This window comes from Hyperolius riggenbachi, chromosome 7, assembly GCF_040937935.1.
Source record: "Hyperolius riggenbachi isolate aHypRig1 chromosome 7, aHypRig1.pri, whole genome shotgun sequence".
Taxonomy (NCBI): Eukaryota; Metazoa; Chordata; class Amphibia; order Anura; family Hyperoliidae; genus Hyperolius; species Hyperolius riggenbachi.
In genome coordinates this window covers 246,600,359-246,615,873 of record NC_090652.1, presented here as the reverse complement: position 1 = coordinate 246,615,873, position 15,515 = coordinate 246,600,359, and the positions used below count along the sequence as shown (strand labels likewise).

The window sequence follows — 15,515 nt, the reverse complement described above, 5'->3', positions numbered from 1 at the left end:
TCGTATTGACTTTAGCCTTGTAGCACTCCACAACTATATAATTGTGCATGACAGATTGCTGAAAGTACAGGTTTGGTCTGCTGACAATAATAAATGCTCTAGTTAAATAATGCACCTGCTTTGCCTATTTGCAGAGTTGTCCTTAAAGAGAACCCGAGGTGCGTTTAAAGAATGTTATCTGCATACAGAGGCTGGATCTGCCTATACAGCCCAGCCTCTGTTGCTATCCCAAACCCCCCTAAGGTCCCCCTGCACTCTGCAATCCCTCATAAATCACAGCCGTGCTGTAAGGCTGTGTTTACATTTGTAGTGTCAGTCTCAGCTGCTCCCCCGCCTCCTGCATAGCTCTGGTCCCTGCCCCGGTCCCTTCCCTCCAATCAGCAGGGAGGGAAGGGATGCAGGCGGGGACTGGAGTTCTGCAGGAGGCGGGGAGAGCAGCAGACTGACACTATAGAGATAAACACAGCCAGCTCTGACAAGCTGTTTGTCAGCAGCGTGGCTGTCATTTATGAGGGATTGCAGAGTGCAGGGGGACCTTAGGGGGGTTTGGGATAGCAACAGAGGCTGGGCTGTATAGGCAGATCCAGCCTCTGTATGCAGATAATAATCTTCAAACCCACCTCGGGTTCTCTTTAAACATTAAGACGTACATTAATTCGCATTCCTTTCAAAAGAAAGTAATACGCCTCACCTACAATATTAATTGCACTCAGCAAAGGCAAAGACAGATCTTTATTAAGATAGTGGATAGCACGACTGGAGTGGATAGTGCTGCAATACGCGTTATATGTAAGGATACCCCATAATAGGAACACCTTCAGCACCGTGATTAATAGTGACAGCGCTGGCCTTCAATCAGCATCGACTCTGAATTATGTATTTATGCAAACTCATGCGGGGCTCGCCTTCATAACCCTACCTTAATGAATTGCACGCATACATAATGATCACCAGCAAACTTACTGATAGTAATGCACTTTCCAATTCTGTTTATAAAATTACATTATTTGACTGAATCAAAGTATGTGAAGTATGACTACACTCAACTGCAAAAAATGGAATTCCAAAGTATAAGCTAACAGAGTTGAATGTATTAATAATAACGACACGTATATATATATATATATATATATATATATATATATATATATATATATATATATATATATATATATATATATATATATATATATATATATATATATATTACCCCCTCCCCATGTAAGTCAATAGTACAATAAGTAGCACCGCCCTCCTCTCTCTATCACTGAGCATATGGTGCAGTTGGACAGAATCCTATGATAAATCGTATATATGCCCACCCTGCCTTGTTGTGGGCAGCACCGCCTCACATGCAGACTCCACATTCTTCCCTCCTGAAATCTCCCAAAACGTTTCACACCACGTTGTTTTACGACTTTCCAGATTTGGCTTTCACAGGTTACACCTTTTTTCCCTTTTCCTTTTCTTCCATCCTCCAAAAGTTCACAGCTCCTCTGACTTGTGTGTCAGTTGGCTGACTTGTGTGGCAGTAGGTAGGCTGTAAACAGTGATTTGCCATGCAAATGAGAGGTGATCAGAGACACACAGAGATAAATTAATACCATTTTATTTTATTAGGTCCTGTTGCTTCTCCTTACAGCAGATTGCTGCCCAACTGTGATCTTTTTTTTTCTTCCATCACTGTTGATGAATAACCCTGAAATAAACATAATAACGAGAAATATGAAAGACAGAGGGGAGAATAGGAGCATGGGTAGATTTCGATTGTTGCCTTAACGTTAGATGTGGTAGAATAGAATGTATAAGCCAAACGACTAATAAAATATTAGTAATATTTATTCTCTCTAATATCTGTATAAATACCTCTTTGTTTTCTGGCAATGTGCTTGAAATACTAGACAGAAGCCCAGTTGTAGGTAAGTTTGCCCCCCTCACCTTCTTGCAACTGCAGCAAAACAGGATAAAACAGAAGTTTCACTTTTTAAAAAAAGGGATAGGAAGAAAAAAGGGGACTCCTTTTCCCCCCTCTTTTATTTTGCGTTACTATTAGAGGCTTCTGGGAATCTCAATCTACTGAATAGAAGTTTAAAGCCGATGGTTATTTATGGTTCCACCGAGATGAGTGCTGAGTGGCTGGATGGGAGCACGTGATTCCAATAAACTTTGTTTTATGGCTTGAGAGTTGACAAGCTAAAATATAATTCCCACCATAAATTAGTTTAAGAGCATACAAGTGCAGATGCGTTTTGTTCCTGGGTGTAGTAATAAGGACAGTGTTTAGAAAAGGTTCATTCTGCCTGGATCTCTTAGCAGCGAGGCATTTCTATCTCTCCTGGATCCAGTTTTGCAGGAGCAAAAAACAGAAAGTAAGTGATTTTATTGCGAGAGGCGAGATGTGTGGCAGGCGATAGGGGAACATGTGTTTTTGCTCATACATTACTCTCAGTGATGATCACCCCCCCCAAGTGGAACATGTTACATTAGACTCTTGGGTACTCTGTGGAGGTCCCACCTAGGGCAGTTATACTTCCATTTATTTTCCCAGGTACGTGAACTTGGGGGGTCAGGTTAATAGAACAATGCAACTGGGGGATTGTTAGTTGTATCATTGCATTGTAAGCAATACAAAGGGCTTTAGACTATCGTGTTTTCTTCATCCATGAAACAATTTACTCATAAGAAATACGCAGTTTGGATGTATTAATAATATACTTTTCTGTCACAACAGGTTACATACAATGGAAAAGAATGTGGGGTATGTATATTATTTATTTTCCTTCATTTGTATTGTTTCTTGTTAGATTCAATGTAGAAATGCAGAGAAATGAAATCAAGCATTTTAACTCTTGGAGTTCTGGTATAAAACTTTAAGTGTATTGTGTTTTTCATCTGAACACTACCTGTTATGAAACTTTCCTTGTATTGTCCATATTTTAACTGTATCCTAGCTATTATGTGGCTTTAGTTATATTCTCTTTTGTTAAACTATTTTTTTTCTCGTGTAATTAGTTAGATACGACTTTTCTATGTGAAGGAGGGTGTTTGATTAGAAGCTGATATGGCAGTTTTGATGCTATATAGACGTAATATTTATTGGATGGCTATAGTGATGATGATAAAGATGATGATGTAAAGTGGAACTACTGTGTGCTGCATTTTATTGGTTCTGGACCTGTTCCAGATGTTTGGCTTGTTGGGGTTCTGGTTTAATTATAACTCTGCCTCTTGGTTTGTTGCACTGTATAGCGCCTCCCACAGTAAGGATTGATGTACAGTAGTTTATAGATACAGGACCAGTACATGAGAATGGATGATGACTGGGCTTGTGTAGTTTTGTCTTTAGTGTCACCACCGGTTACATGTTGACAAGCACTCAAGTGGTTGAAATTAGCTGTAATGAGATTTGCAGCTTCTGGGTGTATGGCTGGAACAATCTGATACAGATAATATAGATAATGATACAGACTTAACATCCCTGATTTTATATATCTGTGTTTTTGTCTTTGGTTCAGCTGTGCTATATTATATTACAACTTATTGCACATGCTGAATGGAAAAAACAAATGTATATTTATCAATGACTATTTTAAGACTTTACATTCAAACAAGAAGCAAAATAATTAATTTCTGTTACATTATTATCTTAACATTTTTTTCATTTTGAATACGTGATCCTCTCATGTATTATGATATTTAGACTTATTCTTGCAGTTCTATAACAATCCACCTCTCTTCATTTTTTCCTGCGATCACTGGGAGATTTTTTTTTTTAATGTAATGGGTTTTACCCCACAAACATTAGTTTTCTATCACATAATACACTGAATATAGTTATTTGTGTGTGGAGCAGGCCACAGAGAATGAAGGGAGATCAAACGTATAGTTGTATGGGCAGTTGAGCAGGAGGTGAATATGTAACGCTTGTGTTCATCAATAACGCTGTGGCTTTGACCTGTCTGAGCGAGCCTTGAGATAAGGTGAATTGCAGGTCACAGCGTCTAACCAGTATGAAAATGTGCACAAAATTCTCTCCCTGCTTTTAGGAACATTCACCCTTTTTACCAATCCTTGCTGAAGAAATCCAACTTAGCCCAAAATATTCTTTAATTTCAATTTAAAATGTTTTTTTTTTAAACTAAATAACTTTTTGTATTATTCTATTTTTTTAATCAAACTAGATAACATGAGCCTACACTTTTTTTCTATTGGTTTTTACTAAGTATACATTTTAAAAGCAGGTGTTGTAATCAATATAGCTGGCCCATAACTAAATTTTAAATAAAATTTAATAAAAATTATATATTTTAATAATTATTCTTGAATAAATGGTTAAAACCTTGTAAACGGCAATAAAGAAAGAGAAAAGTCTATAAATTGATAGGAAGGCCACTTACCTTTTTGAAATAACTGGGAAAGTCAGAAAGATTTTCTAGAAGGTTTTTTGGCTGTTTTCAGAGCAAGTAGCAGAGAGGAGCACAGCGAGTTTGCTGATGGGTCAGGGACGACTCGTGAACTTTTGTACTCCTGTGTGTGACCGTCGAGCAAGTAAAAATAATGAAACGTTGTGATATGTTTGCAAATGATTTCAAATGCCCTTCTGACCTGGACTTCACCATAAACGCTACCACACAAATTTCTGAATATAGTCCCAAGGTTGGTTTCTCAGGCGAAATTTGACTGGTATGTAATGCTTGGCGCTTCCTGTACCTTCAATGCTTTCTATTGTCAGCTTAATATTTTCATGCATTATTGTACCATCATTTCTGCTATTATTATCTTGGTTTAATTCCCGGAATGTATAAATATATTTTGTCCTCTTAATAATGAGTCTGTGTGAATGTGTGTCTGTGTGTGCAGTGCATGTGTATATATATATATATATATATATATATATATATATATATATATATATATATATATATATATATATATATATATATATATATATATATATATATATATATATATACATACACACGTGTACACACACACACATACACACACAAACTTTATATGATGGCTCACACACTTGCAGACTTTATTAGATATTACTTTGTGAGGGTAAGTCTCATCATAATTATTGCTTCAAGTGTGAATATGTATATATATAAATATATATATGTACATATATATATTCACATTTTTGGCACTATGACCTCTGAGGCTACCTTACATGGTAGTACTTACACAGAGTTATTGCTGTTATTTTGACATGTTCTTCATAATTTGGACGAGCAGCCCTGACCTGTCTATCTATGCAGAGCGGTGACGTGTGTTGTGTGTGGAGAAACCTGATGTTATCTGGTCATCAAACCTACAATCTGTATAGTTCTGACACTTTTACAACATAGCTGCTGTTTTGTTTGTTTGCACAATAGAAAGCCACAGCTGGTGCTCATGATACCTCGTGTAAAATGTGAATATATATATATATATATATATATATATATATATATATATATACTTAGATGTCTCAAGCACGTGCAATGTGAGCATGCATGGTGCACCAATCATTGCAGTAGTAGTTGCTTTTAGTCCTCCTTGTGGTTTCAGTTTTTATATTTCATTACCTCTACCTCACTTTATGTGTTGTATGTTTCCTCCACCCCATGTGCCATCTTACCTTCCTGCACACACTAGGCGATAGCTGAATAGTGGACACACACACACACAGGTTCCCTAGATAGAAGAACTATTGTTAATACGTTGTCTATATGTACCCTGTAGAACCGAATTTGTGTGGTGTTTACATAGTCACAGATTCGATTCTAGGGGAATATATGGTCGATGCAAAAACTTCGATATGACTCACCTGCAGTGTTTGATGTGAACATCTCACATAACGAGCTAGTAGGAGAGGGGGGGGGGGGGGGGTGTAACTATAGATATTCTCCCTATTGCCATTCACTCATTCATGATCACTTGGGGTAAAATCAGTGTTTCATCCATTATTTGGAGGGATTATAGTGTACTGTATATAGGAGGAATCATATTTCAGAATATCAGACTAAATGCTTGTTGCATGCTTGACCTACATTTGTGACATTTGTGCTCTATCATCTATATGTTGTGTCATAGTCAATAGTCAGCAATAGTGTGTGTGTGTGTAATGTGTGTGTTAGTGTGTGTGTGTTTGTGTGTGTGTGTTAGTGTGTGTGTGTATGTGTATGTATGTATGTATGTATGTATGTATGTATGTATGTATGTATGTATGTATATATAGCAGGACACGTGCATGAAGGTGTAGTAGTTGCTGTGCATATATATGCATATGTGTATTTTTCCCTATACCTATAGAGACAAACCAATCTGTTGGTTAACATCAGCATCGGTTAGGTTTCTGACAGATGTCGTGTCCATATACACACATACACACATCACATATTGCATCAGTGTACAAGCTTCCTATATTAAATAATCCTGTTTTTCAGTGGCGAGCCTATATAGGATTGTATTGTCCCCTGCATTATTTTCACATTTACCCATGCGAACCGTCAGCCAGGAGTTACTGATTGTCTAATTTTTTCAACCTGACTAGATTCTGGTAACTTTTAGTTGACCCCATGAGAAGACAAAGCCACGACAGGTCTATTGTACACTTTATAGTCCCCTGATGTTCTCCTGACAATTTAAGATCTCTTTCTCTTTCCATGGGATCCCAGCGAAGACAAACAGGCTTTCTACACATCACTTTCTACAGAAAGCCAACCTAATAGCAGAATTCACTTAAAAATAATATATATATATCTATATAAATCAATATTGAACTAAATGTAGCTCTTTCAGATAAACCACATGAGGATTTTATATTTTTTATTTTATATTTTATTTTTTATTGCATTTTGAAAGAGAGTGGGGATTAAGAATGAGGTGGGGGGAGTGCTCATAATGATCCATTTAAATCAATATTATTTTGTTATTTTCTGAAAATTATGAGGTACAATTAAAGCCAGTGATAAAGTTTCTGCCCTGGGATTGGCTGGCGAGGTCACGTGGCCGCCTAACTTTATTCAGTTGACAGCAAGTAGGAGGGCTTTATGGAGGCAGAAAAAAAGACAACACCAGAAAAATTAGTATTTTCTATCCTCAGAAATTAATGGCCATGAGTTCGTATATGGTAAACTCTAAGTACGTGGATCCTAAATTTCCTCCTTGCGAGGAGTATCTGCAGAACAGCTACCTAGCAGAGCAGGGCTCTGATTTCTACAGCTCCCCGCAGGGCTCTGACTATCAGCACCCAGCCATCTACTCCCGGCCAAACTATAACGATGAGTCGTTCAGCTGTAGCCATGCACAGGGCACTACTGCATTGCAGCCTCGGGGTCATGGACAGGAGCAGACCGGAGCACAGAACCCACCACAGAACCCACCACAGAACCACTTCTCAGCTCCAGAGGACCACTGCCCCGCGCCCACCCCGATCTCCAGACCCTGCAATCAGCAGCAACACCCCAAAAATGGGAGCCTGGCTAAGCAGCCTGCTATAGTCTACCCCTGGATGAAAAAAGTCCACGTGAACTCAGGTAAGCCTGGCTAAACCTCTGCTTAACGCTTATGGGAAAGCTGCTGAGAATATTATTTATGGGACTTTTAAACCTAGGAAGCCATTACACTCATCATAAATTTTTATGGTTGAGGGAATAGGCCGTTGGCCATGTGGCTTTGTTTTTTTTTTCTTCTTCCTCTCAGCTCAGCAGTAAACTCCATCTTAAATATGTGTGCATGAATTAAGGAGATATTCATCCATATTGCAAAGAGTGGCATGCACAGCTCTGTGGTGACTTGACTGACTGACTCTTCACCCCTTGAACGCCAGATTTCACAAAACTTCCCTGTTTTTGTTTTCTTTTCAGTGAATCCCAATTACACCGGAGGAGAACCCAAGCGGTCCAGAACAGCCTACACCAGGCAGCAGGTTCTGGAGCTGGAGAAGGAATTCCATTTTAACAGGTACCTGACCAGACGTCGCAGGATAGAGATTGCCCACAGCCTGTGCCTTTCTGAGCGCCAGATAAAGATCTGGTTCCAGAACAGGAGGATGAAATGGAAGAAGGACCACAAACTGCCCAACACAAAAGGAAGATCTTCCACTGTTTCTTCTCAAAACGTACACACTGTAACCAAGGACCACCAGACAGACCTTACCTCTTTATAGGAAAAAAATATCTATTTTTCCCCTCACTATTTTTTACTTGTTAATCTTGGCCTGTGATCGCCTGAATTACAGACAGAACTTCATAAAAAATCCAGCAATTTGAAGCCCAGGGCTGTCACACCACCTTAGGACTCACACACTGATCCAGCGGCTTAATCTTACAATAATCCCTTTATGGGCCTTTCAAGAAATCAACTGAACTCCTGTGTGTATTACTCTGGTGGACACATTAGCAGTGTGATGATTGTTCGTTACATCAGGAAGATATCACAAAGAAATCTGTGGAATTGTATCTTTTTTTTTTAGGTAAAAGTCCAATTCCGACTATACAGTTCTGTTTCATTGTAGAGAGCAGCACTAGGTTGACAAGAACACGAGAAAGAGAGAGAGAAAGAGAGAGGGGGCATGTTAGTGGATTCTAAAAATGTGCAGACCATATGGGTACCCTCTGACTTGATTTCGTTATTATTCTCTGTTACTGCCAGTATTAATCACTCTCTCTACCAAAATTTAAAAAAAGAACTTAAACAAACGGGTTATTTTATTTGTAAAATACTTTCTCGTATTTATTTAATATGAAATTATCTAACTAGCTAACAAAAAAATTAACAAAAAGAAAAAAAATCTTTCAATGCCAAATATTCAGAAAGGGCACAAAGAAAGTTGTTCTGCCCTCGTTTCTTATGGAGAGGAGATACTGGCTCCCAAAATGTAAAGAGAACATATTTATGACTGTCTTTAGAATTAGACTACCTGGCAATGGCTATTACTATAGTTCGTGTGCTCAGTTGTTGCAGCATTTTTTAAGTTTCCACCGAAAGAAATGAGGAATGTGAAAAAAAAAATAATCTGTTATTTTTTATGGGAATGATCCCACAAGAAAATAAAAATATTAATAAAAAAAACCCTCAGAGACACGAGATGTACATATACATGTAGCATATATTTTTTGTATTATTATTATTATTTTTGTTGTTGGTAATGTATGTTCACAATTACAGGAAAAAAAACTGTTTAATGGAATATATTTCGCTTAGTAGATTCAGTCTTCCAAGAAAAGAAAACGGTAGGAAAATTACGATAAAACCCGACATTGTACAATAAGAAAAATATTTATCCTTCAATTAAAAAAATGTATTTTATGCTATTACTTTTTCAGGTGACGGTTTTATGTGAAAATGTTATACATATTTTATTGGATTGTACAACGAAACGTCACATTATTTCCCAGGTCCAGAACAATAGAAAGGTGATAGTGGGTGCATTTTTACTCCTCCTGATTTTCTTAAATAAAATTACACTTGAAAATATGTCCGCTGGATTTGTTTTGATATTATTTACCTATTTTTATTTAATACTTTATTATTATTTTTTTACTGTTGAGATCTGTGCTGTGAAAAAAAATATCACGGTGTTACTTGTATTATGTTTCATGTAGATAAAAAAAAATGTTTGACATGAATAGTCTTAAAGGAAATATATCTGAAGGAGCAAATCGAGGCATAAAGGTGATTTTGAAGGGGGTATGTTAGGAATTCGTGCCTGGAAAGTATAGAATTCTCAGCCTGAACACTGATAACATAACCTGGAGAGGAGACCAGTCTTTGTTCTCTGGTGATGAGGAGATGCCTGTTCTCAGGCTACACATTGCAATAGTGGACTATAGACCCACGTCCAGACATTAAAGATGGCTTTTTTTTCCGTGTATTATGACCATTGTACCTCTGACAAAAAGCACCCAGTTCATAGAGGGAAGATGTCGCTTCACGTTGTGAGGCAGAGAAGGTATTTTTTGTGAAGTTCGGGCTCACAGGTTCACCGGGAGGACACATTTTCTATGCGATTAGCTGTATTTCAGCCGGGAGAGCTGACCTCTAAACCCTTGACCTCTCGGACCTTAACTCCCTACTTTGGACATAGGAGCCTTTTAGGTCGAGCATTTCTATGAGGCTTCTTTGTACAACTTTTTTCCTCCTTTTTTTTTTACACTAACATGAATGGGCTCACTGCCTGCCTCAGGTACACATTCTCAGAACCAGCACTACCAGCAGCATTTCTTTTCTTACTAAACATGTGGATTTCATCTCATTGGAGAGGTTATAGTTGAGTGTGTGTAAAGACAAGAGTCAGATTCGCCATCAAATCAAATACTAAAGCAGGGGAGCCATGTTCCTTCACAAATCTCCTTCGATGACCTTATGGGAAGATGTGGTCTTTTGTGTCTGGCCCCTTATATTATACACAGTAGCTTGTAGGCACGGTGGAGATGTCTGCTGTAATAAAGGCTATAAACCGGTCAAAATCCAATTCAGTGTAACATGTATGCATCTCCTATATTTCAAAATGTAATATCACTGCTTCACAATGCTTCCTAGGGCACATATGAAATATGAAGGGGGAGGGTCAGTTCATAAGGAACACATGTTCTGCTGCTGTGTGTGTATGTGGTGTGTGTATTGTGTTTTCTGTATATATGTTTTGTGTGTGTGTGTGTGTGTGTGTGTGTGTGTCCATGTGTATGTAGTGTATTTTGTTATGAGTATGTGCAGTGCTGTCCTGTGTGTGTGTGCGTGTGTTATTTGTGTGAGTATGAGCTGTGCAGTGCTCCGTGTGTGTGTGTGTGTGGTGTATTTTGTTATGAGTATGTGTTGTGCTGTGCTGTGTGTGTGTGGTATTTTGTGTGAGTATGAGCTGTGCTGTGCTGTGCTGTGTGTGTGTGTGGTGTATTTTGTTATGAGTATGTGTTGTGCTGTGCTGTGTGTGTGTGTGGTATTTTGTGTGAGTATGAGCTGTGCTGTGCTGTGCTGTGTGTGTGTGTGTGGTGTATTTTGTTATGAGTAGCATGTGTTGTGCTGTGATGTGCTGTGTGTGTGTGTGTGGTATTTTGTGTGAGTATGTGTTGTGCTGTGCTGTGCTGTGCTGTGCTGTGTGTGTGTATATAGTGTGTGTGTGTGTGTGTGTGTGTGTGTGTGTGTGTGTGTGTGTGTGTGTGTGTGTGTGTGTGTGTTATCCCCGTATGTACTTTGGGTCATATGAATATTGATACATGTATGGACAGACAATCAGACAGCAGTGTATGTGATATGAGCATGTATGTGTATGTACTATATAAGACTATATGTGTGTATACATCTTTCACCTCCCCTCCTCTCAGTGTTGTGTGTGTCTATAGGTGTATTTACTAGTCTTTACTAAATATATAATAGGTTTCTTTACTAAACTATATATACATATACACACACTCACTCACATTTTCAATCCTCACACACATTTGCAATCCTAGCAGGGTGTATCTTTGCACAATATTTTTGTGTATACAGTGTGTGCATGATATATTGCTTGCAAGGCTCTCTCTTCTAAGCTTTTGAGGGTTCTGTATGCCAATGGAGTAATTAAAAACTAATGTTATATGTGAGCCTGGACTTATTCTTGCCAAACCACACACCACACACACCTACACACATACCTACACAGACACACTACACACACACTCTCTCTATCTCTTTTCTTTCTTTCTTTCTTTCTTTCTTTCTTTCTTTCTTTCTTTCTTTCTTTCTTTCTTTCTTTCTTTCTTTCTTTCTTTCTTTCTTTCTTTTCTTTCTTTCATCTCTTCCTTCTTCTGTCAATATTATCAATAGGTTGGCATCCAGTGCCCACATTAGGTGGAATTGGAGTGCCTTCAAAAGTGGGTATGCCTAAATGGAAAAAGTATGTGTTATGCATAAAGTGGCTTTATGGGGAATCAAGCAAAACTACAAACTTGCTGAGTTATAAGTCTACTTCATTTTTCAAGTAGACCAGCATATCTCACCTAAACCCATGTACATGTGTGCTTGGATATATGTCTGACACACACACACACACACACACACACACACACACACACACACACACACACACACACACACACACACACACACACACACACACACACACACACACACACACACACACACACACACACACACACACACACACACACACACACACACACACACACACACACACACACACACACACACACACCCCCTATCAGACTGCTGTGGCATATTTAGATTACATATATGTATGTGTGTTATGTCCAGTATGTGTATTTTTCTAGAGTTGTGTGTCTGTGTGTGTTTGGTTATATAGTACTACACACACACACACACACACACATACACACACACACACACACACACACACACACACACACACACACACACACACACACACTTGGATAGTGTAAGCACCACACATATACCCATAACACCTATTTATTATGCCCACACCATGATATGAAGGTCATATTAGCCGCCCTATTAGTCCCAAGGAGGATAAGCAATCCTATCTGTATATATATGTATATATAGCCCCTAGTCTGAGCAGGAGTCAAGACATAATAGAATATTGGGGTGCCAACGTTGGGAGAAAAAGGGAGAAAATGAGAGAAAAAATAGTAGAATGAATGGCATGTGAGTGTATATGTAGTGTGTGTAGTAGCAAATATGGCTGTGTGCTGTCTAATGGCTCCTCCTCTGCTACTAACAATACATCAATAAAATTCTGTGTATTATATCACCACTAGTCGTTATGAAAAGAATGAAGGGAAGGCTGAGTCAATAGCAAACAGCTCCCACTGTACAGTACAGTAAATCAGGACTTTTTTTTCAATGCAGAGCCACAGAGATTTCCAGCCATCTTGCTAGGCTCCTCCATTGATTTTGTAAACACGGAGGCAGCACAGGGTGCTCTAGAAATGTCCCTAACATGTTCAATATCAAAGTGGATGGAAGATGCCAAGAATAGGTTTCTTCAACTCCTGACCCACGTGATCCACGAAATAATTAATTCAGCACGTCCCTTAAGAAACACAGCGTCGTCATTAATTTGCCAAGCAAAGGACTCTATCAGACTTGAAAACTGAAGAGATCCCAAGAATATTATATACAAAGAGAGCAGTCTGTATACCCTGCACTTCTACTATCTCTTTCATAGCAGAAGAAAAGAGATCTTTGGTGGGTATGTCTTTATTCTTATTTTTTCTCCCAGATATTTCTTACAGAACTTGCCTGTCATATCTTTTGATAAATAGGAGCCTTGGCTGCTTGCTTGCTGTAGTCACCAGTCGACATAGGCTGATTTAGTGACCTTTGTTTCAGAATGCTTAGGGTTTATAAGAAAATTAGGATGATGTATGCAACTGGCTCCCTGACTTCTGCTTGGGGATAGCTTGGGCAGTAAAGGGAATTGAAAGGATTTACTCAGATTTGTATGAGGGCTGAAATGGCTGAGATTTAGTGGATGCCCTGGGTTTTCTTGGGAACAATACTGACTGTCAGGGCATCTGCTGTCTATTCTTAAAACAGTGAGAAAGGGCCCTGGACCTCTTTTCATGCGCAGGTCGTAAATTTTATCTTGCGTCATAATAGAATGGGTACAGCATACAGCGGAGATTTTACCCAAGGCAAGCGTTAACACATAATGATTTCCGAGTTGTGCCTTTAAACTCCGCCATAGTCATTACTATTACGCTTAAAATGGATAATTTTCGCCTGGACAAGACCATTTATCCCCACCATTTGGAGCCATCTATAACAGCAAATGGATATTTACTGATCCGCCAGGGTATCCCTGTAGAATGCGGAGAGGCACCAGAATAAATAACGTGTCTTATTTACTAACACTGAAGCTCTTCTCCGCAGAAAACAAACATGTTGTGGCTAATATAGTTATAAGTCGGGAATCACCTGATTCCTAATATTTGGATTCCTATAGGCGATGTTTATGTTAGATTTAGATACACTGAGTTGTTGTATTATTGGATAAACACTGCAGTATTTATTTGCTAACATTCTGCTTCAGATATATTTATATTGTAGCAAAGCGTGTTTGTTTAATACTTATTATTTATTTGTATTTTTTTACTGCTCTATTATTATTATTTGTTTTATAGTAATCAGGTGTAAATTAATATTACCAGTTGATAAGTTATGAATAAAGCAAGAAAGAAAGCAAAGTTAGAGGAAAAATGGTCCAGCAGAAGCATTTATTTCCTAGATGGAGCAAAGGACGTTTTATCAGTTGACAATTGCCCAAGTTGTTGTTATAAATCACTGTAAGTAATTCCTGAAAGGGTGCTAGGCTGCTGGGGGCCGGCCGAGGGCCGTAAATCTGGCACTTTTATTGCCCCATGAACATATGCTGCGGTTGACTTGCTGCGGATCCACTGCTTGAATTAGATTACACTAAAAACTTTACACTCTCACGGCTGGGCAGGAAAAATAACAATGTAAATATTTGTTTTCTAAAATTATACTCTCCTTCCTATTGTCCTTCTTGTATGTGTGCCTGTGTGTGTGTGTGTGTGTGTTACATAAGAGATACAATGTTGCTTCACTGTATTATGTAGCTATTTCTACCTCTCTCCTTGTCAATCCGTTAGGTTACCTAAAGGGCTACATAGTAATACAATGATACAATAGCCACTACCTCTGCCTGTGTGCATGTGATACTATGTATTATGTACTATAGGAAGGGATCAAACATGTTTTGCTTTAGATGTCTCATTTTACCGTTTTCTTGCTACTACTGAAATATTATATATATATATATATATATATATATATATATATATATATATATATATATATATATATATATATATATATATATATATATATATATATATATATATATTGCATATGTATACATTATATCACTAAACCCAAAAGACACTGAAACTGATTTTGTTGGTAGGATAGATATATTGATGGCATTTATCAGATAGCGGATGGTATAGATGAAGGCTGAGAGGTCTTCTGCTCCAATCCACCTCCATGCACTCCAAAGTGTACAGAGGTCTTCTTCTGCAGGTAGAATCCACTGCACTCAGTGCTTGGTAATTACCCATAAGCGCTGTGGTGAGGTTGGGATCTGCTGTGTGGATGGATACTGCCCGTGCATCGCAATGGAGCCTCCATCACAATATGCAGTTGGAAATAACCCAAGCTGTTTCCTTGAGATAGAGAGACATGGTGGTGGGTCTATGCAAATAACAGTGGAACATCCCTATACAATCTACATAATGCCATATGCCACGTATTGGCATCGAGCGGATGCCAGAGCAAGCTGGGAAATGGAACGAGATTTGGATTCGGTTGGAACGATATAGGTTAAAAAATATAGCCTGGGGGGCTTCGTGGCACGTTATAGGCATCACGTGAACAAATAGGTTTAAATTTTAAGGCAGTGCCTATACTTCTGATTATAAAGGCACCTTACTTACATCATCACCACCAACCCAAAACTTGCTTCCTCGTTAAAGTAAAAAAAAAAATGCCATTGACCCACTCTTAATTTGTCCAAGTTGGTG

General features: G+C 38.4%; 2 protein-coding genes across 7 annotated transcripts in view; both read left to right on the top strand.

Moving 5' to 3' along the window:
- Positions 1 to 15,515, top strand: part of HOXD3 (homeobox D3) — a 328,853-nt gene that overhangs the window by 298,212 nt on the left and 15,126 nt on the right. For 3 of the 6 annotated variants that reach the window (XM_068245450.1, XM_068245451.1, XM_068245452.1), the window contains one exon: positions 2,732 to 2,758. The exons of the other annotated variants lie outside the window; for them this stretch is intronic. The gene's annotated coding sequence lies outside the window, so the exon portion shown is untranslated. The remainder of the gene's footprint in view (positions 1 to 2,731; positions 2,759 to 15,515) is intronic. 6 annotated transcript variants of the gene reach the window in all.
- Positions 7,085 to 8,158, top strand: HOXD4 (homeobox D4). The gene is made up of 2 exons (XM_068247011.1): positions 7,085 to 7,526; positions 7,857 to 8,158. Exons 1-2 carry the CDS (start codon positions 7,100 to 7,102, stop codon positions 8,156 to 8,158), a joined length of 729 nt encoding a protein of 242 aa, XP_068103112.1. The 5' UTR covers positions 7,085 to 7,099.

Bases quoted from the DNA above. Each gene is read 5' to 3' on its own strand.
- HOXD4 (XM_068247011.1), top strand. From the start codon at position 7,100: ATGGCCATGAGTTCGTATATGGTAAACTCTAAGTACGTGGATCCTAAA. The intron at 7,527-7,856 runs GTAAGCCTGGCT...TTTTCTTTTCAG, and splicing joins AAAAGTCCACGTGAACTCAG to TGAATCCCAATTACACCGGA.